A 27,564-nucleotide genomic window follows, 5' to 3' on the forward strand; every position below is an offset into this window, starting at 1 on the left:
CCGCGACGTCCTCCAGATCGCTCCACATCCTACGAAACTGGAGAGAGGAAATGTGCTCCTCTACCTGCCGGCCACGATTCAACTTCAGGATGGAACCTGTACACTGTATATGAAAGGAGTCCAGGCCCCTGACGTCGCGCTGCCTGACACTCCAACTCTCCGATTCATAAAATAAGGACTGCCACGACAGTCACTCTGTACACAATGCGTTTTAATGGCGATGCGGAAATCGTCATTGTGGAACACCGACCCCCACTGCGTACAGAATGCACCCGATGCAGCAGCGACTCGTCGAGACACATCAAATGAGCTCCTAGCGTATGGCGTCACATGGCAACAGATGTGGCGGAATGCCCCCAAGAGCTCCACAACACCATCCAAAGTTGTCTGATCGGCATCCGCATTACCAGCCCCAGCCGCTATGATTTTTTGTAATTTGCAAACCGAACGGACTGAACATTTCCAATGACAAGGAATTTGCGCTGGGACAAGTCGACAAGGACGCCACATGCACATAGCTACATCCCTGAATGAGGATAGGGTACTCTCATGCAGAGATTAAATAAAACGGGGGCCATAGTGCAACCCTGCCGCAAGCCATTCTCAACACTGATCGGCGCGAGCAGGTCTCCAGCCACACGGTTACTGGCAGTCATATTGCTTTGGAAGGAACAGATGACAGACACACGCACACATACACACATGCACACACACACACACACACACACACACACATATACACACATGTACGCACACACACGCGCACACACACACACATATACACACATGCACGCACACACACACACACACACACACACACACACACACAAATGCACGCGCGCACACACACACACGTACAAACATGCAGATACACATACACGCACACACACACACACACGCACATGCACACACAATTCAGGCATTGTATGGGCACCATTGATGTGTATTCACATTAGAGAACAGGGATGGAGCCTGGCAATGCTGACTAGTGAATAGTAGTAAAGAGCTGTGAGTGCTCAGATAAATATGCAATGACATGTAGCGAGTAGTAAGTCTCCACATAAAAAATACGTAGTTGCAAACTTTTAAAATTTTTTACATATCGATGTTGATTTGAAGTGTTGATTTGAAGTGAGAATTGCAGCAAGGAAATGCTACCAAGTGTATAAATAGGAAATCCATCAGTAATCCGATCCGTGATACGATAGTGACGAAAAAATTACCAGATTTTTAAAGAAGAATGTGTTGAGTCAGCAGATCGCAAAGCATAAAAGTGAAATATTATGTATTAGCTGACTGTGATGCCCTGCTTACACCGGAGTTCCCAAGGGCAGGTGGCGAAAGAAATGCGCTGAACAGCTTTGGCAAAAAACACCGAGCTGGACCATATTATTCAAAGTAAATTATCTCCTTATTGTAAAGAATGCCGTTGTTGTTTCCAAGGAGACTGCTGAGTGAGTACTGCTAAAGTGAGTACTGCTTGTAGCCCAAGCACTAGGTCATTCATTCCCAAAAGCATGTACACGATAATAAATTATGACACAAAGTGCAAAATAGACATGGGGTTGTGTGAAATGGAGTGCATTGTACGCTGGCGAGTCGCCTGCAGAGGATTCAAGTTATAGAATGCAGAGGAGATATGATAGACAATCAATTGATCACAACGGGAAACAAGAGAACTGTTCCGAGGTACTGTACAGTGGTGCAGTGCAGCAGTGTGCTTTCCGGGCAGCCTCATTCCATCAACTCCTTGAAGGGCTGCAGCGGAAAGCAGCACAAACGCAAACACAAATTGTTCAGAGCCTGGCACGGAAACGCGGTACATCACATGTCCTTTACAATGCAACGTGAAACCTACTAGTAGAGGGGTGAACACAGCATCTGGTATGGGAGAAGGGGGGGGGGGGAGTGCTCCTACACGAATATATGGCAAGTTGAGTGGCACGGGTGCATGGAGTAAGCACACATCGAAGTCTTCAAGGAGGTGCCTGGGAATGCAAATACTCTCCGAGCCCAATACTGTGCACCATACACTGGTGTGGTACGTAGGGATAACAATGCGTTGCGCTCCTCAGGAAAGAAAAAGGTTTTAAATGACGACTTTGCAATTGACTTACATCGTTCATTGGCAGGGAAGTGTTCGCAGGGAGTGTGCTTTGAGCCGGTTTCCTGGCAACTCTCTTCTTTGTGGGTCTGCTGGTGGCCTGCAGAATAAGCACAATGTACACATTTCAGTCGGCATGTGTCATGTGGTAACAGTTTTGAGGTTCCTCCCTATAGCTGCTTGAAGATCATTTTTGCTGAAATTTAAAATTACGTGCACCCCCACCCCCCCCCCCCCACACACACACAAACACATCCACACTGATGCACACACACACACGCACTCACACACGCACGCACACGCACAAACCCTCCCCCGCGGAAAAAACGGAAACAGAGACGAGTAAACACACGTGCAAACGCACACACACTCACTAACACAAGCACAAAACCGCAACAAAACGCTAGCACACGCACACACGCATACACACAGACACACACACACACACACAGAGGAGTCAGAAGCTGCAGCCTCACCAGATCTAGCTGGGCATAGCTTCCTCCTTGAGTCTGCTTTGGAGCCCGCTCAGACTGTGATCGTGTCTGAGATACATGCCGTCCCTAACCCAGATAGCACACATAAGAAGAAAACACACGAAAGTTATCAGACGGCATCTTCGTTTTACGGGTACTATATGGTGTGAAAGTGTAGTCTAATTCTCCAAATTTGTTGGCTAGAAACAATGTATGCATCCTGCACTCTAACGAGGTGGGTCAGGTTGAGCATATTGGAGTATGAGATCATGATACCAGTACAAACAGAGAACACACAGTGAAACATGGTTCTTGAGCGAATACAACCGCATCCAGCACCTTTGCTGCAATCGCTTTGAAAATCTCGATGACACTACCGTGTGCTGTGCGTGAGCCACGATGTCGGAGTTAGTCATTTCCGCCGCCACTCCCCAGAATGCGATGGCAAAAGATGTGCGAACACCTCCACATGGACGTCATCCTTTCAGCAAAGTCTTCTAGCCAACCAAATTAGTCTAAGACAGATGCCAGCAATTGATGCCGATTTCCTTTAGCAACCAGAGGCACATCGCTCTGGAGGCTATTGAATAACGCCAGCTCGATTACATGACGTGCGGACTCTGTCCTGCTACAGCACAGGCTGTACCTCACATGTGTGAGAATCACCGAGTGCCACTGACCAGCTCAACGCATGCCTTCCTGCACCCGGACTCATCGAGGTAGTACCTCACAGCAGCCTTGTGGTACCACACAAGCACGCACACACGCACGCACGCACGCACGCACGCACGCACGCACGCACGCACGCACGCACGCACGCACGCACGCACGCACGCACGCACGCACGCACGCACGCACGCACGCACGCACGCACGCACGCACGCACACACACACACACACACACACACACACACACACACACACACACACACACACACACACACACACACACATACAGTCAACTTCGCTTATAACGACATTCGGCGAGGCATCAAAAGTGTCCTTATTCGCGAAGTGTCGTTATACCCGAAGTCTCATTGTATGCATTACATTTGGAATGGACTTTGCTCTGGGCATGGTAATGCTGTCGTTATTCGCGAATTGTCGTTATATCCGCAGTCGTTATTAGCGAAGTTGACTGTACACACACACACACACACACATACACACACACACACATACACACACAAAAACGTCCCAAACTCCGCTTGTCGGAGGTCGGAGGTAGTAGCACAAATATACCATCGGGCAACTTACGTGTTGACTGAGTCTGGAGTAACTGACTGCATCACTTGCTGGAGCTGATGGTTGCGCTGCTCGTCCCTCCTGCAGTAATCACACCGTACAGAACATAGCCTAGGTTAACCAGCTGCTGTGGCTGTGAAAAACAGACTTAAGGCTGCACCGAAAATAAATTTGAATCGAGTCACTCGACTGAATTGCTTGGGCGGAGAATTTTTTTCAAATGCATTCTTGGAAGTACGTTTACATCTATGAAAGTCCATATAGCCATTCTGCATCATGATAGACTTTTGAGTTTTGCTGTGTCATGGTGTTCGCTAGTTCACCTGTTAAACACTGGTTACCGCACCATTGAACACATGACATGGCACCCCCAACCCCCACCCCCCAACCCTCCCCTGGATGGGTCAGGCATCTTGTGCAGTGAAACTTGCACAAGCAAGTATATACTCGCATGAACAACATTTGATAATGTTAGCAATAAGATAAAAAGCCTAGCAAGTGATCAGCCTTCTTTCGCCAGGCTAACTGTGAAGCAAAAGAAACTTTCTGTGCACCCTAATATGGCTTTGTCATGGACCACTTGGACAGTCTCATCACACTTGGCCCGATTCAGTGGCAGTGTTGGGAAGTGCCAGCATATGTCCAAAACAGCAGCAAGACATCTAACCAAAATCTGGAAACGATGGGACTTGGTGGCCACTACTTACATCTCGTTGCAGTTTACTGTAGCCTTTCTCTCCAGGCTTGATTACTGCGCTCGGTGCTACTGCTTGGGAATAGACAGCATCATTGCTCGCTGCACTAGATGCTTGCACCCGCGTATAAATCACACCATTGCTTCTTGGCGGCTGCTGAGGATAGCGAGAGACAGAGGCAGAGCCCGAGACCAAGAGAGACAGAGACAATTACAGAGACAGAGACCGAGAAAGAGACAGAGACCGAGACCAAGACAGAGACCGGGACAGTTACAGAGACAGATACCGAGACAGAGTCAGAAACAGAGTAAAGCAGAGGGAGAGGGGCAGTGGAGACAGAATGACTTTGTGATACGACAAAAGAACTAAAGAGGCACAGGAAGCATTTTTCAGTTCCTGGACACAGCGTCCATCAAGTTCATCCAGAGCCAGACTTACCTCTGTCTGCAGAGTGGAATACATCTCCTTTCCACTGGTTGGGGCGTTTGGTTGGGCAGCTGGTCTACCGACAGGATTGCTAGTCTGTACATTAGGAGAAGAAGACGTGGGCAGAGTATAAGCAACTGTGTTCTGGAACACTGGCGCATGCCTAAGTGAAGCGTTCTAAGCACGCTACGCAATGGTAGGGAAATCCTCCGCAGTATAGCACAAGGCAGACGTGTAATTTCTTGCGCACAACAACGCAAGTAATGGCATCAATGTAAGGCTTGATGGCGAGCAAGCAACGCATTGAACGGACTTGCTACAGCACCCTGCGTGTGTCTAGGAGGATGTTTTTTTATCTAGGTACCGTAACGTTAAAACCGGAAAGTCAAGTAAAACCGGAAAGTCAAGCGAGTCACAAAGTCTAGCGTTTCAGCGACCATTTTTTTCGTTATTAATTTTGAAGAAATATTTTCCCTAACCCGGTTCGATATGTCTGTGTAAAGATGCTCATCCATCAATGCATGTTCACGGTGGCCAGGTAGCCATCGTTAAACATTCTGCACGTTATCCTGCCAAAATTACAAAAACACATTAAACCTTTTTGCTCGTTAAACTTTCTGGTTTTACAGTATTCAATCCTGACTTTCAAGATTGGTGCATTGATTGTCTCCGGAGCCTCTGAAGGCTCCAAAAGCAGCCTATTGAATGTGATCCTTAGCCAGGCAGAGCACATGATGTCGCCTGGATTGAATGGACACGTGTGTAGTACGGATAGGTGCTCTAAGTCGTAGAAGACAGGAATTCTGATATTTTCTGGCACAGAACGCCCTAAGAACTTCGTGCGGCCCACACAGCACTCCCCCCCCCCCCCCCAACACACACACACACCTTCACCCATTACAATATCTGAACAAACATCATCTCACCCGTCTCTTGAGGGCCGAGTATTCACCCGACGGCTGGATGGCCTCAAGCTGAGGAATAGTACCGGATCGTTTTGGTGATGGCAGCTGATGAAGCTTGTCAATCGCTACAGAAGTCTGCTTTCCGGCAATCAGCTGCTGTCCATCGTATTCCTGCACAGACCAAACACGCAGAAAGTGAGAGAAAGACACCCACAGATATTGGTTTTTAAAATTTATAATGTCCAACATTCACCGGTGGATGTACCCAGTGTGCTGACACTGCTCAACACCGCGGAGGCAGAGCACAATACACAGGACAACAAGGACAATCAAGGCTAGTTAGTCGCTTCTCTGAGTTTCATGCTTATGCAATCATCAGGCAACATTTTTTATACTTTGCCTGATGATTGTTTGCTTGCCCGTGTTGTTCGGCGCAGTGTCCATTATTCAAAGAACATCAAAGAACTTTGCAATGGACAACTAACACCCGTCTGCGAAACCTGATGGTGAATGTAGGCAGCGAGAATCTAGCACGACCAAAAGACAACTATCAGATTATCACAGCTATTGGAAAACGTACTACTTTTAGCAGCTCGGAGGAAAACCTTTCAGAAAAGGGCCATTTGAGAAGAGGACCACTATCGGAAGGACAACTATCAGAAGGACAACTATCAGAAGGAAATGGAGACAACAGTCACGAGGACAACTATAGGATGGACAATTAGCAGAAAGACAACAGTGTGTCAGTGAACATTACTTTTGTATTCGCACAAGGCAGGCGAAACTGTCCAACTGTTTCCGACGAAAGATGGAGGCAGTTCGATTAACATGCAGCAACGAAGTGCATCCCGATCTTACCTCTACGTATTCACCATCTTCATTGGTTTGGCCATCCATCTGTTCCGGAAAAACACACACAAGCGCAGATGCAAACACAGAAACACACAAATGCAGACAGACACACAGACACACACACACACACACACACACACACACACACACACACACACACACACACACACACACACAGACAGACAGACAGACACACAGACAGACACACAGACACACACACACACACACACACACACAAACGCACAGTAGGAATAGCTATCCAACGGCATTGTTCCATAGATCAAACAGAATTGATTCCAGACTTGACACAATTTCCAGTGCAAAGAAAAGGGAGGTGAATTTGTATTTTAAAAGCAGGAAAACCAGTTATTGGCCATAGGCATGGTTGCCAAATTCTCAGTCTCAACCGAAAATTGAATGCATCTTGATTGACTTGTAGCAGCAATTTGGGCACTGATCTTACATCCAGATAGTCATCATCTTCAATGGTTGAGCCTCGCTTCTGTTTAGCAAACACAAACACGGATGCACACATGCATACACACACACGCACACGCCCGCTCGCGCCCGCGCTCGCATGCATGCACGTACGCATGCACGCACGCACGCACGCACACACACACACACACACACACACACACACACACACACATACACACCATTGGACCATTGGACCATTGGACGCCCATCGCCGGAGGCGATGATAGCGATGCTACACCAGAAGCCATAGCAACTTGTGCTGGGATTGCACCATTCAACAGCTTGCAAAGCTGAAGAATTGGCTGCCATATTTCAGCCCGGTCTACACCACTTTTTTCTTTTTTTCCCGCATACACATCACACCACATACTCCGGCATGCACTGGCTGTTGGTAACCACCCAGGAGAATGAAAGAAAAGACAGGAAGAGTCTGAGAAAGAGAAGGAAGACGTGTGTGACCATAATCGTCGGGAATCGAACCCGCAACTTATCGTTTGGGAATCGCTGCACATACCACTGCACCATATGAGACACACACACAAGTACGCACGCACGCACACACACACACACACACACACACACACACACACACACACACACACACACACAACTTTTGACCTTTATATTTAAAACCTTCCGACGCCCTGAAAGCGATGCTACAGCAGAAGGCATAGCCACTTGCGCTCAGATCGCACCATTCAACAGCTTACAAGGCTGAAGAATGGACTGCTGCTATTCAGCCTGGTCTAAATCACACTAACACTCACATACAAACACGCATACAAGCATGCGCGATCCCTGGTGCGCACACACACATGCCCGCACATGCCTCCGAAACCCAATCAAAGGTAGACTTTCCCATGCACTAACACTTCAACACTTATTCATACACTCATTATGGCGTAGAGTGGAGAGGTATTTGATCGGTGAATTAAAAAAAACACGCCAATACTCACGGGTGGGAATCGTTTTCCAGAACATCACTACTTAGTCAATGATTGCCTTGCACATGATTATACGGCCATTTCTAGGAAATCACACTAGACTAGGAATAGCTCACCTCCAGTACTTTGTACCTGACACTCTCAGACCGCTCTGCCATGACTCCCTGTAGATACATACAAACAGACAGGCATACAGATAAACAGTCAGGCAGACAGACAGACACTCAGATATACAGACATGCAAGCACCCCCCCCCCACACACACACGCACGCACAAACAAACAAGCACAGACACACAGACACAAACACCAACACACACCAACACACACATATGAAAGTTTCAAACAGCATTTTATCGATAACAACTGGGAAATGGAAAACACACACCTTGAGCATGCGACCCCATACACCACGGCTCGTAGAGACTGGCTTCATGAATTCTATGGCTCTCTAGATGTAACGTGTGTGGTATGCCAATGGTTTAGCTCAGCATGACAATATCAATACTTAGTGATGTTCTTTTCAAATGCAGAATCACCATCATTCTCCGATTCACCAAACACCCTACCTGTGACACAGGGCCGGCGTTGAGTTGATATGGATCCAGACGACTGCCGTGTGCGGTGCTGGCCGGCTGTGCCTGTCGTGTGCGTGGTGGTAGCGCGGTGCCGCGTGTGGGACTGGCCAAGCCGCCCCCGTTCTGCATAGCAGTGGGCCGAGACCCTTGGTGTGCTTGCACAGCAGAGCCACCATTTGCGGTGGCCACTTTGTCATTGAAAACCGGGTTACGTATACCACTGGTGATGCAAGAATCGTCCATGTCTGCAACATTGAAAAGAACCACACACCATTCAGAAATGGGATTGGTGGGAATGAAAAGGTCATTGAATAGAATCAGAATCGAATAGAGCCAAAATTGAATAGAACCACACGCCATTCTGCAATGGAGTTGTGGGCATGAGCATGTCGTGAAGGTATGTAAAGCTTCCACCCATGACTGTCAAAGTGGCATGTGTTGGTAATGCTAGAAAAGCAGACCAAAATGTCTGGTTCCTGTGACTTTCTTAAGGATGTGTTCCACCTGCACTACATGCACTCTCTAGGCGACCTCGGCCACACCACTAACATGATTTCAAATCGTAGATATTGGCATATTGAATTACCCTCATGGTATCCTGTGAATATTCTATGAATTCTATCAAGAATCTGGGCAATTCATCCGCATCCATGCGACACCGGAGTACCTGTGTCTCGTTGGGCCTCAGAGCAATCACCCAGAACGGGAGCATTTGCACTGACATATAATAGGGACACTTGCGAAAGAATGTAACCATATTTATCGTTAATTCACTCTTTCCTTTGCACATGTACATATGCAGTAACACACACATGTTCGTAATGACGATAGTGATATCTATCTACGATCGGCGGCTACAGGGACTACACTCAGGTCCATTGCTGGACACTGAACTGGACTCACCGAACATTGGATTGCGCACTTGTATACTGGAGGACTGCGTGGCGGCCTCCAGTATGATCTGCTTGTCGTCGGCATGACTTCGTCGCCGGCGTGCAAACAACACTAGCAGTATTAACGCCAGAAGGAGCAGCGCCGCACCAGCAGCTGCACCTCCAGCGACCGCACCGATGTTATTCTCTCCGCCGGTTTGCTTGTTGGGGTTGACGAAGATCGCGAAGGTTGTCTGCTGCTGATCGTCCGTTGTCGGCGGGACTGGTGTCATAGATTGGGGCGTTGTTCCAGGCATCGGGCTTGTTTTCTCCTGGGTGGTCTTTGCAGATGAGGTACCCGGCAAGGGCTGTGTTGTCGGCTGTGTAGTGGGTAACGGCTGCAGTGTGGTCGCTCGAGGCGTAGTGACAATGGTGGTGGGTTTGGCTGTGGGCTTGGTTGTTGGTGGGGGAGTTGTTGGCTTGGTGGTTGGAAGTGAAGTGGTTGGCTTGGTGGATGGCGGTGTGGTGGGCAGGGTGGTTCGTGGTGGGGTTGTTGCAATTCGTGTTGTCGGTGCACTGGAAGCGATTGTAGTAGGTGGAGAAGCTGGTGTGGTCTTTGGCATTGTCAGAGGTATCGTAGTCGGTATGGTGGTTGAGATAGTGGTTGGGGTGGTGGTTGGTGTGGTGGTCGGCGTCGTGGTCGGTGTGGTGGTCGGTGTAGTGGTTGGTGTAGTAGTTGGTGTGGTTGTCGGGGTGGTGGTTGGTGTGGTGGTCGGTGTAGTAGTTGGTGTGGTGGTTGGTGTGGTGGTCGGTGTAGTAGTTGGTGTGGTAGTTGGTGTAGTAGTCGGCGTGGTGGTTGGAGTAGTGGTTGGTGTGGTAGTCGGTGTAGTGGTTGGTGTTGTTGTCGGTGTAGTAGTAGGTGCAGTGGTCGGCATGGTTGTTGGAGCTGTAGTTGGCATCGTCGTAGGAGGCTTCGTCAGCTCGGTTATCATTGGTGGTTTGGTGGGGATATCAGTGATTACTGGGATAGTGACAGGAGGCTTCTTGGTAGTCTGTGCCAGGGTTAAAACTGGGATAGTGGATGTACTGACGACAACAGGCGCTGTGTAGAGTACATACACAATCACACATATCCATTTCACTGTGCCGAGATATGCATGTAAGACCTGATGAAAAAATCTACACAAATCTTGCGAAATTCAAAACAAGAAATTGCAGACAAAGCAGGGTTTGATTGATAAATGTATACTGTATGTTTCGTACCTACTGTATATCCAGAATTTCATTTTTTTAATCCAAAACAAGCGAAAAATGCCACACGTGATGAACTCTTTGCATAAAAAACCCATGTTTGCAAAAGTTGTTTCTGAGTACTACATGTCGAGTTCCCGCTACCTCCTTCTTGGGCATCACCAGTTTGATGGCATTTCACATTGAAAATGAGCGTCAAGATTTGTATCCAGGCAGCATGCAGCGATCAAGCTTTTCAAGTTTATTCCGTATTTTTCCCAACCAGACCTCCGTGGTTAATGCCATATTCTCATGTTGTTGCAGTCCATGGTAAACAGGCATAATTCTCTTAAAAGGAAACTTTTGTTCATAGCTCACACCCATATCATATTATCGTGACTAAAGTGGGCAGTTCGACTGAGCCCTTACGTTTCGGACAACAGCTCAGAGAGACCTCATCGATCCAGATGTTCTTCCATCCGGTGCCAGAGATGGCAGTGAACACCACCTGTGCATAGCAATGGCAATATGGGCAACAAACAACATGATCTCATGGATAATATTATATAGGAGAAACATACAGCACCGAAACCACTGCGATACAAACAGTTACGTCAAACCCTCCTGATACATTTGAGAAGACCTCATCATCTGGTTTTCTGCCTTGACATGTAAATTGAGGCATTACTTTCCGAAGATCGGTGATGATATAAATTTCAACAGCAGCTCCGAGATTCGAATGAGCCACCAAGTCAAGTTTCCTGGATAGTATCCACCCTTTCAGTTGTGTATCACCAGATTCAGCTTGGTTGAAAAGCTGAACACACATTTAGCTGTGCATTGAAGTCGGAAGTGTGACTAGCCTAAACTAGCTGGTAACAGTTGTCATAGAATGATGTCGTAGATGTCTCTGTGTCTCATTAGTACTAAATGAGATAAACTCAAGATCAAAGTAGTAGTAGCAGGTGGCTACAATTGGGCTTTCCCCGTAGAATATACAGCAAACATACCTGGACGCTTGTAGACTTTCCTGGCAGGGAGAATGACTTGGAGACCTTGAACCACTTCTTGGATGTCCCATCCTTCTGCCTCATGGTGTAGATAATCTGTGTGAGAAGACCTGCAGATGTCACTACCAAGGCGCCGTCCTTCATTGCCGTCACATTGGCAAAGAAGGTCAGGTTGCACAGGTTGCCACCAGTGGACGTCTGAACACCAACACCGGTCACAAGAGAACAGCAAAGAAGAAAAACAACAAGCAGGGACTGAATTATTTCGCTCAGGAAGCACAGTAAAAAAACCTTTTTAAATTCAAGGTTCATGTGAGACTGGGCTAGACGCAGAGTTTTCCGTGCCCGTAGGAACGCCACCACTGTCAAGGGTCAAGGCGAAGATGCGTCTCCTAAAGCGGTGGGATGCTAGTGATCAGATCCACCTCGAAGTGGTCAAAGACCGAAAATCCCATTCACCGCATCCATGCTTCCCTTGTGCCAGGCTACGAAAAACATCAAATAAACACACTACTAATGTACACCGTATGACTACACTGGTAAAGGGTAGAGGGGGTTCACCGAAAAGAAATTTGGATAATGTTGCCGAAGAGAATCATACTAGAATGTCATGGGGAACATGTACAAGCCTGTATACGTCAACACTCCGGCCCTCCTTCAAGTAACACGTGGCCAACTCTTGCAACATTCAACATGGTGTGTATTAACACGAAGCAGACCTCTTTATCTGCTCACAATCTACTGCTTAATGTAGATACATAATGCTCGTTACGCCAAATGCATGCATATGTTATACTGGCGATTACCTTCGTGATGATTTTGGTCCAAGCTGTCGTTGCAATCGCCAGTGAAGCGCCCTCCACAGAACTCAACACCGAACCAGACGCTGTGGTGTAGGAGCAAATAGATCATCCCAGACCGTATACAGTCAACAGGGCAGAAAGGTGAACGGAACCAGAGCACAATACACATAATATATTGCCGGGATCTTGCGCACAATTTTTTTTAAGTTCTTGGTTCGCGTCAGACTCGGCTGGAGGCCGAGTTTTCCGCTTCCGTAGGAGAGCCACCACCCATCAAGGGTCAAGGCGTTTGTGCAAAACAGAATGAAATATGAGCTGAGCAGTTCTTGCTCACGTTTCAGCTCCCCTGTCGCCGGGAATTTCCTATTGGCTTTTCTTAAAGCATCTTTTCATCGACCAGCTCAATCAACACAGAGAGTGTGTCCTAGCACTACAAACAGCGGGATACTGCTTGTACATTGCTCCTGGCCTGATTCCAGCACAAAACTAGAATAAAATGCGGTCGTGAAATTCGTACGTCAAATCAGCTTAACCCCTCCAATATAGACGTAACCTAGGCAACCCCTGGTCATAAGCGGTATTTCAAATACACCAGACATGTCCAAAGGAGCCCAAGCACACGCCAAGTTGCGATCATTAATACGCATATTCTTTCTACCAAAGCCATGCGAACTCACAACGCCAAGTTGTGTAATCGTAGCCTCCGGCGGCGCTGATCCGTTTCCACGTGCCAACAAAGCCGTCAAGACCGCCGCACTCAAACTCAGCCGGGTAGAAATAGTCGCACGCTGCCCCCAGAACATTGCAATCAAACAGAACAGCACATTAGCTACTTGGTCATTCCAGTCGGTAACACAACAAGATATACCTTATTTTCCGGTGTATAAGCCGCACTTAAAACACCAGTAGCCACCCCAAAAAGGTTGGGGCGGCTTACGCTACGATTTTCAACTGAAGCGTGAAGTACAGGGTTAGTGCCCGTACTTGTGAGAAAAAAATCCGGAAAATACAGTAACCATCTTCTATTACTAAGCACTGGCCAGTCTCTGAGTGAGGGGAAGACGATGCAACAAGGACACTACGAACCGAGGAAACTCGCCATGGCACATGAAATAGTGAGTGCAGCAGTATGTTCGTATTGCAAACTATTTACGGTATGAACATTGTACCATAAATACTCCCCCTGCAGGTACTGAAGAGCTGAAGAGAAGCATTGGCCTCCGCAGAAAGCAGGGACTAGGTTTCAACAGCTGACCCACATACAAAGAGGTGTGATCAGACTTGGTAAAGCAATCAGCTAGTTTCTTCCCATGATCAGATGTTGCCAGCACTGTCGATAGCAGTATGTGCATGTAAATGGTATCAATGCGAACCTGGCTTCAGATTCAATTTAAAATCAACAGGGTCGTTACTCTTGAGTGGAATAATATCCACCTAGTTTTGGGATTTTCACTGGGTTGGTATTTAGCTCTGGGCCAACATCCCATAGAATAGGAAACACCTTTAGCACCAAATTTCAAACATCAAATAATGGAGTGGGCTTGGTTCAGTGACTGGAAACCGAGGGTCTTCTCACTGGTCACTGAAAACAACTGCTGTTTGTACGTGTGTTTGAGTTCAACAGAAAGGAACATGAAAGTCAACCACTGCTGGATCGTGTGGTGCCTTGTGTACACAGGCACCGTCCATATCGCAGGCAGTAAGAGGAACGCGTTACGCCCGTAATTGGCACACATAGTCATTGCACGGAGCATATTGTGGCTTACTTTCTCCGCAACACGACACCGAAATGTCGTCCATGGCTATGTCGCCGAGCCACGTACTTGAACTTGTGGTGCTGAGTTTGCCCGTGATTTGCACCTGGGACGAAAAGCAGAAAAAATGGGAAAGGTCACCGACAGAACTTGAGGCAACTGAAGTGGTCAAAGGTTAAACAGGTTTCAAGAGATCGAATGCCCTGCATCCAATGGCTATGCGGGCCGTTGTGACCAGCATGTATGATCTGTTTTACCGATGGCTACATCAAACACATTTGAATTCACATAGCGCATACAGGTTAGTGTAGGGATAAGCGGCGCGGAGACAATACATTTATTAAAGAAATCAAACAATAGGAGGACAGAGGAAGTGTTTTTAATTCCTTGTTTTTACTCAGAGTTTCACGCACTAAGCGATCATCAGAAATCAGAAATCAGCAGAATCAGCGTATTTCCATAATGAATGTCTCTAGAAAACTTGATAGGAAATTTCAACGGATTTCAACGTCCGCTAGAGTGCCATCAACTACAACAGCAATGGCCCTTTGATTTGGATATCATGCATTGGTTCGGAGCACCGTCAACAGCCTCACCTTGAATTTGTTTCCTTTCGGTCGCACCCATATCAGTCCCTTGATCCACTGCGTGCTGCTGCCCGACTGAGGGCCGTTCCTGCAAAACACCGTCGAGTCGGTCGTTCCTAGGTTCGTGCCGACCTTCAGCGAGCCGATAGCGCTTCCGTACATGTTGTACCAGAACGACACGAAGCATAGGTCATCGGATGATGGTGGCGGGATCAATGCTGAGGTGAGTGTGGCATACTGGCCTGGTTTCCGAGGCGAACTGGCCTCAGTATAGATATAGAATCCGCCGTTAGCTGGGATGTAGACAAGGAGAGAAGCCCAAATGGCCATCAATATCGGTGGGCAGTAATTTTACCTGAGACATCGGTACATGGCCACGATGTGCACAGGCTTGGACACACAAACACACATGCACACACACGTACATACACATACATATATACACATACATACACACATACATACACACATACATATACACATACATATATACACATACATACACACATACATACACACATACATACACACATACATACACACATACATACACACATACATACACACATACACACACGTACATGCAAGCAACCACCCACCCCAACCCTCCCACAGCCACACATACCCCCACACACAAGCCTGGGCACACACGTGTACACACAGCACACACGTGTACAGTCATACAAGTACACACCATTGGACCATTGGACCATTGGACAATTGGACGCCCATCGCCGGAGGCGATGATAGCGATGCTACAGCAAAAGCCATAGCAACTTGTGCTGGGATTGCACCATTCAACAGCTTGCAAGGCTGAAGAATTGACCGCCACTATTCAGCCTCGTCTACACCACACAGCTATGAAGTGGCTTTTTCTGGCCAGTGAATCCCTACTTTTGGGTCTTTTTCATTTTTTTCTCGCACACACATCACACCACATACTCCGGCGTGCACTGGCTGTTGGTAACCACCCAGGAGAATGAAAGAAACGTCAGGAGGAGTCTGAGAAAGAGAAGAAAGACGTGTGTGACCGTAATCGTCGGGAATCGAACCCGTAACCTATCGATTGGAAATCGCTGCACATACCACTGCACCATATGGGACACACACACACACACACACACACACACACACACACACACACTCTCACACACACACACACACACACACACACACACACACACACACACAAACACACAACACACACACAAACACACACACACACCTGCGTGAGTAAGAGGGTACAGTGTCCTGCCCTGCTTGTACATCATCTCTCCTAACAGACAGTCTCACCTTGAATTATTCACTTCAATACTCCACTTAGTCTTTTGCTCACTGTGCAAAACAATCTTTTCATTTTCTTTCTTCTACTTTTCTTTTTCAACTTAATTCTCCCTACCCGATCTCCCTCTGGTACGACCATTGAGGTTCAAGCGAGGCCTCTGGTTGGCCAAGCTTAACGGGCCCCATTACAGCACTCCATTATTCACCCAGTGTCTGGAGACATGTGGATTTTGTAGAAAACAAACAAACAAACAAAAACATCTGAGCGTGCAAGGACTTATATATACTCACAAGGAGAGCAGCCAGGATCGCCTGTAGTGATGTCAAACGTTGGGCCAGTCCCACCAGTCGAAGTAGATGCCCTCTTGCGTCTCCAGTCAAAATTGTCAGATTTTGACTGAGAGTAGCCGTTCCAAGTCGTGGTGAATTCCGCCAAGCTGAGAACGTTTGAAGCAGAACATCCTGGGTTCAAACACGCACGGAAAAGCATAATCGAGATTCGGATGTTAGTGTTTGGTAGACTGTCTGACTTTTAACCGCCCGACGTGTGGACCAAACAAACGCTGACAGTGCACCGGTTTGCTGATCATGTGGAGCGGTACGGTAACGTCTTACAATTATATCGCTGCCGCTTGTTACGATTTTTCGGAAACGCTCCGATCTTTACAAGTGGTTCCCAACGTACTTCAGAATGGATCAACACACCCGTGCTCCGAACAATGTCTGTACTAAGCAACAGTGTGTCTTATCACTGTCTACTCAGTACAACAGGCAGTTAGTACAGTAGCGCACGGTGACATCTGAGCCGAAGTGCAAAGCTGGCAAACCTGGACCAGTTCTGATTACGTTACTGTATTTGTATGAGTGCACGCCCAGCAACATTCGTGCCACGTCCAGGGCGTCAAGGGCCGTGCAAGATGAGGGGGCCAAATACGCACTCTGGATCGTTTATTGCCGAGCGCAACTGTCATTAACGCAACTTAGTGTATTCACCATTTACTACCGGCAGGTGTACCTTGAGACAACATCGTCCTTACTTCTTCCGGAAACAACACCTTCATGACTTGAGTCAAGCTATCAGGTCTTTAGCATCCAGCTGCGAGGTATCGAGGAGTGAGTACACCGAGCGAGACTCAAAGCCGTCAATTCCTTTTGTGTGAAAGCATACCTGCATGTACTTTAAACGAATATCGTGATCCATTCACTGTCTTGGAGAGTTTTTCAAGCATAGGAGCTCCTTAACCCTTTCCCTGCCAAGCCTTGATCCGGGGTGCTGGCCACGTCGTGGTGAACGCAAACTCAAAATGCACTCCCCTGCATGCCCAGTCTCAGAACTAAATTTATTTCATTGTCACTTCACAATGACGGATTTTCACAATCTACGGCTCGTTGGAAAGATCTGGATATGACGAAGACACCATAATAGTTTGCAGATCAAAAGACACGCCAGGAAGACTGCAAAATTCTCTCCAAGTCCCCCTACCATGCCTCAAAGTTGTGAAACAACATCTCGCATTTTCTATCGTCTCCTTACTCACACTCAAAGGATTGTCACGATTCGAACTGCAAAGGAAAGCAAAGATTCAAGCGCTTCTTTTGATACTCAATACTCATGCGTTGCTCTAAGGGTAAATCCCCAGCATACACGAAGTGACGAGCAAAAAGTTAGTCGATCGCCGGCAGATGAAATTTCGCAATTTCCAGCTGTTCGCATCGTCAGCGCTCTGCCATACATTGGCCTATCGCGAAGATCGGTGCATCAGTGGAAAGCTGAGTCCAATACCTTTCTAACGATGCATCATTCATGAGAATCCCTTGCCGTTTGAGTGAGTTACGAAAGTTTGAACACTCGTCTTGTGTAGTGCACACTGTACACTTTGGGTGCATCGCGTATACTCGACGCTGGCCATCCAGAGTACATTCGTATACTCGACGCTGGCCATCCAGAGTACATTCGTATACGCGACGCTGGCGTGCACAGGATTAAAATCCAGATGATTGTCTGATTTATAGAAAACGAAAAAAGGACCAAGGAACTACAAGTTACGCTATAATGTCCAGTAACACGACCGACTAAACTTGCGTAACATGTAGTTTCTTTGTCCTTTGACTTTCCTATAAATATATTCTTGGCTTTCCATCCGAGTCGATTATCTCATTATCAAAGAGGGAAAACGTTTTTGAGTCTGTTAAAATATCCATAATATCATTCATTGCTTCGTCATTGTATCAGATTGGCATCAGGTGTATCGTTTGAAATTATTTCGCATAAAAAAATCGCAAAGTTGTGTTTCCGGAGGAAGTGTTACGGGTGAAGAGCTGAGATGCAAAATGCCATAAGCGCTAAATTTGAGAAAATTAGATTTTTAGCTCTGTGTACTGAAAAGGTCCAGAGGCACCACCGGGCAAAATTTCTAATCCAAAATCTGACTACAACCGTTTCAAGACTGGATCCCAGATACTGATTTAGATACAATCCGGACATAAAATATGTCCTTTTTGGCCATTCAGTACCCGAAAAGTCATGAAATGGGTTTAGCAGGTTTTGCATCCCGGCTCTTCAAGTACATATGCTGAACAGTACCTACCTGCGCAGCAATGAACAGTGATGTCATCAATTGCTATGTCACCGGTGTTTCCAAGCAGCCTGTCCACTGTCTTTCCTTGGAAAAGTAACTGCAAGCCGCGGGAAGATACAAACATAAATAAAATAAATCCAAATCACTCGGAACATAAAAAGGAACCATGGAAAACGGCAGGGCACGAGTTACGAGTTAGAGTCCTCCAACTAAACCAGATTTTGAACAGACGGGCACAAGGTAGCACCAGACTGACAAGGAGTACTGAGACTGTTACAAATCTGGATTAGCTGGTGGACTCCAACGCATAACTTGTGTGCCACCGTTTTCCTTGTATCATTTTAAATCCAAATCCCGACTTTCGGGAGTGACTCATTTCCCGTATGTCACATGACTGTCGCCTTGGAGTCGACCAAGGACAGATCAAATTACGCGGGCTGGAAAGCGCGATCCTGCAAGCTGAATGGTGATGGTACTAGTTCCACTGCCCTTCGTCAAGTGACGACGGGCAGTGGACAGAATCCACTCATGAGTCTACCATTTCAATGACAAGCTTTCGGAATCCACCCATGAGTCTACCATTTCAATGACAAGCTTTTGTGGTCTGAAAGTACATGCAAAAGTCATGTACTGTAGTCCGTGTACGTTGTAGAAGTCACTCTCACTCAGCTCACAGCCTCATAGCCACACAGCTGTACAGGACTCGAGTCACAGTTCATGTAAACTCAAATATTGTGAGTGGTCTTCTTGGCTTGGGTGCATACGGGAAACACGTTCCAGTCACTCATACTCGGCCAGTACCGCTGCTCATCCAGCCCTTGCCGCTATCGCGGCCGGGCTGGATTCCGCGGTACTGTCCTCGTACTCGTGCAGGAACCTGTACTTCCAGAAAATTACACCAGGGCACACTGCTGCTATATTCCTGAAGTTGCACTATCATGATGCTACACAGGGGAAGAGCAGCTTTATGAATTTCTCTGACCCTCACTATTGAACGATCACCTGTCACACAGAGGCTATGCGATTACATTATCAGTTGAAACGCTTTGGCAAAATCACGGCACACCGATACAACGGCTCAAGTGCATCGACGGACCCGGAATGCGGATCCGTTGAAAAGCGCTGTGTACATAGCGGCAACAAGCGGTTTCACCGGCTCATCGCAATGACATTATTCCACTACCTTCCATAATGTATGTTTGGCTATACTCTGTGTACTGTACAAGCAGCAATATTCGTCTGGAAATTAATTTCCTCTTTTTCGCCCAAGGAGCCTTCGGACTAAATTAAATGCCGGACTAATGTCGATTTGTCCAGCTTTTCAATACACTCTTATGATCCATGGACAAAATCTACAACCGGACGATTTCCCTTTCTTCGGAGTTGGCCGAAATCATTGACCTACGAAACTTTCTGCCTGTACAGAACTTCTACATATCGAGCACTGTACGAACTACACAGGTGTGGCACCATGACAACACCCCCATCATTGGTCTCCTGCAGTGGGAACACAAACGGGTGAGGGCTTCATGACTTACGTAAAAATTCTTCGCGTTGCTTCGCTTTAGCCTTGCAATCCCTAGCCTCCAGCTGGTGGACGTGCACTGGCTTCCAGAACGTTGCCACAACAAGCTGTTAGTGGTTGCTCCCTGATCGCGAAGATACACGGATAGGCTGCCTGTTGGTATCAAAAGGAAACACGGGAAATCCAAGTGAATCGAACGGATCAACTGCAGGTCTAACTCCTGAAGTCGGTGAAGTCCTGGGAAACGGATAATGTTAGCCACAAGCAATGCTTGTGTTCTAGTGATTCAGACCAGTGCAAACAGTGTACTGTTTGCATACTCCATCTAGCTCGAATTTGTGAATTTCAAAGTTTGCTGGCAAGTATCGTTTGTATTGCTCGTTTAACAGTGAGGAAGTTGACGTCCTGCCCATGTTCAACATTGCTCATTTCACGCACTCGGCATCATGTTCTCTAGTGAGTGCTTGAGTTTGCTGAGAAACTACCGGACCTACTCTGGCATGTGACGTAGTTGCTTAGCTATGCGCTATGAAGTACTCAAATTGGCATGCACTACAAATGCACCACGCAGGGTAATAGGCGTATACATTCGCCATAAACATATACGAGTGTGTGGATGTACTTATCGTACATTCCGGGGTTTAAGCATGACCAGTAATTCTTCGAAAACACCCTCTGTGCTGCATATACTAAGATGGTCAAATTAGCAGTGGTAAATGGGGTATATTATGTCTGTATTTCGTGACTGAAATATGGGTGCAGCTTTTACTCCAGTGTGATTTTTACTCTGGAAAACACTCTTGATCATACAACCTGGTCTGGCCATTCTACTGTTCACTGCTGACAGATGATGCAAACCTGCTCCTGTCTAACAGGTTCAGGGAAGACGTGAGCTGTGTGTATTTATTATCATTATTATTCTACACTCGCAGGGGCGTAGCAGTCGGTCCGGCCGGTCCGGCTTGGGCCGGACCACTTTATCGCCCAGAAGTGCCGAGAATGCAGGATTTTGCACCCAAATTTCAAAAATGTCCCTGGGGACACCCCCAGACCCCCATCCAACTGGACCACCTCCAACAGCGGTGCTACGTGCCTAACTCGGCCCTACCTATGTTGAGGCCTCGCATGTTGTACCAGAACTGCAGGTAGCACTCCTGTTCCAGGTCGGTGGACATGAGCAGTGGCGATTGGAGGGTTGCCGTATCATCCTTCTTTCCGGTGTTGTCCTCGATATAGAAATAGTGTCCTGCCCAGAGCACAATACGCAAGATCGTTGACATAGTAAAGGATTTAATTTTCGAATCGAGTACGACATACAGTATAATTTGAAACTCGGGTATTGAGCCAATAATAAAAGTAGAAAGGAAAAGGACATATGGAAACGAGTTAAGAGTAACTCTCCACCACTGTAACTAGATACTGTCGGTTAGCGCTACGGAGATGTGTTGAAGCTAGGTGTCAGGACGTCGAATGTCTCAGTACTCTGTTAGTTTTGTGCCTAGTTGTTGCACTTTCTGGCTGTATATAGTATCTAGTTACAGTGGCGGAGAGTTACTCTTAACTCGTTTCCATGTGTCCTTTTCCTTTCTACATACAGTATTGCAGGAAATTTTCGGACGGAATTTATTTTCGTACAATTTCGTACATGGCCTCTTTTGTACTGAAATAAGTTCTGTACTAAACTTTGTTCATGTGAAATTATGTACACTATGCCATAGTATACATGCGTACTGCTTGCGAACACGTGCATTTTAATAGCATGCAGCACTGTGCGAAAATAACATCCGCACGAAAGGTCGAAATTCAGCTTTGTCCGAAAATATTTCCGTCCGAAAATGTCCTGCTATACAGGAACACTTTTTTTTCCAAATCCTTCTCAAAAGATCATGGTGCCCTTTATATACGAGAGGGGACCAGTCACACAGAAACCAGGCATGAATACAGAAGGACGCTGATTATGCAAATGCCAGCTCTACGAACAGGCTGTTATTCAAAATTCCTGCATGTGGGCAAGTGAACCAAGTTTTGCAGGATGCATAGCAGCATAAATATCATGATAATTTTATCTCCATTGGAAATTCCAATGGGTACGCCTCTGAGACACCTTTATGATACTGGCAAAGGAGACCAACAGATAGTGAAAGCTGTTGAGATTGTGCATGCTTTTCAATGGCGCGTATCTCTTAAATTTGCGAAACCAACACACTTCTAGTCAGAATTCCTTCGGTGCAGCCCTGCAGCGGGACTGGTGTTGGTGGGGGGAGGCAGGTTGAGGAGTGTGTGTGTGTGTGTGTGTGTGTGTGTGTGGTGGTGGGGGGGGGGGGGGGAGTAGAAGGAGTGGGCATGATGTTGGGGAGTAAATGTGTGGGTGAATGGTGTGGGGGGGGGGGAAAGAATAAGGGTATCATGTTGGGGAGTGAATGTGTGTTTGTGTGTGTTTGCATGTGTGCATTTGTATGTGTGTAAAGGGGATGCGTGTGGTGAGTGTGTGTGTGTGTGTGTGTGTGTGTGTGTGTGTGTGTGTTTGTATGTGTCTCCTATCGGTCTCAAGCGTGTTGTGTACGGAGTCACTGTGTTGGCAGTACTCCTCTATGGTGCTGAGAACTGGACACCGAGGCAATGGGATCTCCAGCGTCTGGAGTCGTTTCACCTGCGATCTATACGCATGGTCCTGGGCATCAGTCGGGCGCGCCAGATGGACGAGCACGTGACAACCCTTCAGGTACGGCAGTGGTGGGGTGACATGGAGCAGGTCTCTGACAAGGTCCGGCGCCGTCGTCTCCAATGGCTGGGCCACCTGGCTCGCATGGATGACCGTATTCCCCGCCAATTGCTCTTTGGTGCCTTGCCGTCTAAACGACCTCCACATGGCCCCCGGAAGAGGTGGAAAGACCCAATCAAACATGACCTGACGGCGGTGTCCATTGGCATGAATGAGTGGCTTGAAACAGCAGATGATAGGTCTGAGTGGAGAACCAGGTGTCAGGATGGAGTCTACAGTGTGGTATGCTCTCGTGTACAACCTGCCCTGAAACCACTCCTGTGTATGGTCTGCACACGCCGTTTCAGCCGTCCTCAAGACATCGCTAGACATAGTTGCACCTCCCGTCGCTCCGCAAAGGAAAAAAACAAACAGTGAAACAGCCGTTCACGTCCCGCCGGACTCGCAGGGCCTCATGCCGCGTCCCGGAGACAGCACTCCTCACACATAGCCAATCGTGGCAGTGGGCGAAGGAAGGAAGGAAGGAAGGATGTGTGTGTGTGTGTGTGTTGGGGGGGGGGGGGGGGGGGTGATGATGCGAGCTTGGGACGTGGCTTCTAATTGCCTCTCTTCTGTATCAACGTCTTACGCAGACTACCCATATCACTGTCCACTGGCAGTGAGAGTTATAATTGATCAAAAGCGTACTAAAAAACTGGAAAATTCGGTGGAGATTTACTTTCGGTAACTTGGTACAGGTAATTTTTACCTATAATAAAACACGACCTAAAATTCAACAATGCCAGGCCACACAGTGTGCAAAATGCATTTTTGGACCGGGGAAAATTGCTTTACCGAAATTATCGCACTACTGACCCGTTGATTTTGCGAAATACTGAAAATATCACACCACTGAAATTTTCCGGATTTAGTGTACTCTGCTGCAAAACATAAGTCAGAGTCAACACTAATCACTTACCACTCTTGTTGCCGTACGTATGATCAGACGATGGTCCCGTATACCATGTCGGGGTTGTTGATGTTTTCCGCTTCCAGTTGAAGTCGTCGTTGGTCAGCTGTGTGTACCCGCTCAGTCCGCCTGTTCCGGACTCGAAATTTGCCGAATGCAGCAACGGGCAGGAGTCATAGCAGTCTGGAAAAAAACGTGTTAGTGCACAACATACAGAAATCTTAGTTGGAAGTGTTGTGACACATGCGGACACGAGAACATTGAGCGACGTGCAACACGTTAGGGCAGATGAAGCAGGGAAGGGTGATGACATCATGGTGGCGTATACACCACTTCTTATTCTCGATTAGAGGATAGAATCTGACGAAGGCAATACATTTGGTCGGAGCGGGTGGACATTGTTTAATTAATTAAGGCGTCGATAATCGCCGATTTCACTCCCCAGTTGTGTGGACAAGTGAAACAAAGCAGCTCAACCTCGATGACGACTACAGATTTCTTCAATGGGCATCACTGCTCACAATACAGACACCACTGTATGCCCAACCTCCACCTCCAATGCCGCTACCACAACCACCCACCACCACCATACTAGTGCAGTCAACTTGGCGACTAACGGCCGGATTTCAATGCCCAGAGCAAAGCCCCATGTAATTGGGTACATGTATCACCACAGCAACGCCACAACAACTACAAATGTTGTTGTATGAAAGTGCCAAAGACCCCCTAGCGACTACAACCTAAGGATAGACTCTGCATGGAAGACAATAATATTGTAGGGTGGATGCGGCTGGCAAGCATGCCATTTTACATAGGCGATCGGAGAAGATCGCAAATTCTGTCTGTGATGATCAGATTGGCCCGCAGACTGCCCTCTGCCACAGTGTCTTTCAGTGAGATGAGCCACTGGCCACCATTCATAGGGCTTGAAAGTGATGACGTCAAAAACGGCCAGGGAGTACTAAGTTGACATCAGATTTCTATTTTGGATCCACTAAGGTGTGACTTTGCTATTGCCTCAGTGTGTGGGTGCATAGCAACCCACTCATGTCGCATGCAGGGGTGACTTTTACTTCGCCACCAGTTGTAACCCCGCCCCCATTAGCCAAATCAGTCAGTTTCACTGGTTACATCACCTTGCTGTGAGTAAGACGGCTTGAAATGTGCTTGGATCCATACAAAAACTGGATCCAAATGGATCCAATTTTTGAATTTTTGCAATTGTTGCTATGCTGTGACGTAGCACTTTCAAGCCCTATTGGGACTGTCCATCACAATAAAAAAATGGGTTATCTGCAAAAAAATGTCTTATGATATTAGGACTACGACACATGGCGGATTGAATTTCAATGCCCTGATGGAGTCCCTACACATACTGGAGCGTAGGTGTACATGAACTAGAATAGTCATCTTTTCGCAGGCATCAACGCACCGTACATCACGGTGCTGCGCACGGCAACATATCGGTTTGTACACACTGCTACTCATTCTGACGCTAAAGTCTCCGGCAAAACTGCTGCAAATCAGTCGGCGCAATGCATTGCCGCCGAACCTTACCAGCTAAGTGCAGATGAAGTACAAGCAGAGCGCCGATGAGTTTATGAAGCATCCTCGCTGCGCCCGCTTACGGGCAGATACAGCAGCCAGTCGCGTTCTGCAAACACGTTCACGTAGACGTTTGATCATGAACGCTGGCACCGCACTTCTCCTATCTTTGAACTCCGCGGTTCTGCCGAGGTTCCTCCGACATAGGCGACCGTTCCAGTCCGGCTCTTGTCTACAACCTAGTCATTGCGATCCGAATTATCTGGAATACAGGCTGTATTTACTGCTTGAAGATGTTCTGCCTCAGACTCAATGCAGCGCTGAACAATCTTCTGGAAAATGATTCGATTGAGGATGAAATGATTTATTTGATATGCATCTTGCATATTGCATTGGCTCTTACCATGTACCATATGGCGGAGGCGGATCGAATGGGATGCTCACGATCTTTTGCTGACTAGGGTAGAGTTGACAGCACAGCTTGGAACCTGTGCGTTTTCAATTTGGATTTGCAATGAAGATCTGAAGGAAACAGGTTTCTCGACTGCAAACTTTACAATTCGTATTTACTGAACTACTACTAAGTCTTCTTTATTACTAGTAAGTAGTATGTTCGAGAAATCCTGGTCAGATGCACACGCATCACTCTGGCGAGTCGGAGTCAAGAAGCTCACGTGTTTCGCAGCGAAGGTGTCCGTGACATGGTACGGAAGGTACCGCGAGAGTACGCAGTGCACAGTGCACGGTGGATGTCGCTCCTGTCACTTTTTTTGTCTTTGTCACCTGGTCACAGTTTGTGCCTTGCACCGTCTAGACGTCGACTCGTTGTCAAAACTTGGCATGGCATGTCATGATGAGCAAAGGTACCCAATTATGGTGGTGTAGATCTGCCATGCACTTGTACTAAGTCTAAGGAGCAAGTTTTAGCAAAATGCCTACAAAGTGCTCAAGGCACAGAGTGCAGAACGTTTCAAACGAAAGGAAAAGAGGCCCAGTTTGGGTTCGTACTACTGTCGTGGACATGGAATTGCGGTCGCACGTCTAGCGGCCCCAGCGCGCTGGGCCGCTGGCCATGCAGCCGCAGCCTGTATTATTATGCGCTGCTGCTGGTCGCATAGGCCTAAAGTATAGGATCAACATGATTGTGCACAGCATGCAACGACTTACGTTCTGTACGCGCTGAGGGCGCCGGCCCCGGTCAATCGACTGGATTACCATGTCAGCGACAGTAGTACAGTGTATTACTATAACTAAATTTGTGTCCAGCTACTGCAATCATCAGACGACTGATGCTGAGACCTGAGACTAATCATTATTATATAATTATTATAATGTGTGTGATCATGCGTGATACTTGGCGGAAAAGGCCGGTATACACGGACGGATGGTGCTTCGACTGGCTACGAACTTGCTGTACTATGCCACGCTATGTGAGAAATTTCGTATGTGCATTTGCTTTCGTGGCGGCATTGTGATATTAGTTCGCTTCTTTTGTTCATGCTCTTCGGGTTCTTGGCATTGTTGAGTTTGGCGAGCTTCTCGAATCTGCAGAGGTTGCACATTTTATTGTTGGAGTACGCCTCTGTTCTTCTGTGAATGCCTGCCACCGGACGGAAATATGGCTTCCGATTCCGCACCTGCTTTGATAATCTGTTGCTGTTCTGGTACCGTTCATGGCGGAAGCTCTGTGTGTGTGGCGGGTCTTGGAATGGAGATTTGAACTTGCATTATAATTATATGAAGATGTAGGAGTCATGGGTCTAAAGGCTGGGCTCATCTTTAATACTAGTACGGTATTTGGGGTCTACTACATATGTATCTAATATAGACTGAGTACGAGGTCAATACAGGAAATAAAAGCGGAGTAAAAGACCGAGGCGAAGCCGAGGTCATTTACGAGGTCTTTTATTTCCAATACTGACCAAGTACGAAAGTCATTATTAGATTTATCACGACTAGCCAAAGCCTGTGTTCAATCGCTAAAAAGGAGTCAAATATAAGCG

General features: G+C 47.2%; 1 protein-coding gene across 3 annotated transcripts; it reads right to left on the reverse strand.

Moving 5' to 3' along the window:
- Positions 1–931: 931 nt before the first annotated feature.
- Positions 932–25,928, reverse strand: LOC135829022 (zonadhesin-like). 3 transcript variants are annotated; one of them, XM_065341423.1, is made up of 24 exons: positions 25,574–25,926; positions 24,026–24,199; positions 21,454–21,591; positions 20,359–20,498; positions 18,830–18,917; positions 16,533–16,703; positions 14,967–15,250; positions 14,383–14,476; positions 13,294–13,404; positions 12,620–12,699; positions 11,814–12,011; positions 11,233–11,311; positions 9,605–10,675; positions 8,693–8,946; positions 8,241–8,288; positions 7,164–7,202; positions 6,707–6,745; positions 5,870–6,019; positions 4,956–5,039; positions 4,530–4,670; positions 3,835–3,903; positions 2,581–2,664; positions 2,118–2,204; positions 932–1,758 (listed from the first exon to the last, which is right to left on the reverse strand). In XM_065341423.1, exons 1-24 carry the CDS (start codon positions 25,623–25,625, stop codon positions 1,735–1,737), a joined length of 3,699 nt encoding a protein of 1,232 aa, XP_065197495.1. In that variant the 5' UTR covers positions 25,626–25,926; the 3' UTR covers positions 932–1,734. The 3 variants fall into 3 exon arrangements, with proteins under 3 accessions (XP_065197495.1, XP_065197494.1, XP_065197496.1); XM_065341422.1 differs by having other exon boundaries at positions 4,530–4,673; XM_065341424.1 differs by lacking the exon at positions 3,835–3,903 and having other exon boundaries at positions 4,530–4,673; positions 25,574–25,928.
- Between the last annotated feature and the right edge of the window lie 1,636 nt (positions 25,929–27,564).

The sequence above is a fragment of the Sycon ciliatum genome, chromosome 13 (genome assembly GCF_964019385.1).
Source record: "Sycon ciliatum chromosome 13, ocSycCili1.1, whole genome shotgun sequence".
Lineage (NCBI taxonomy): Eukaryota > Metazoa > Porifera > Calcarea > Leucosolenida > Sycettidae > Sycon > Sycon ciliatum.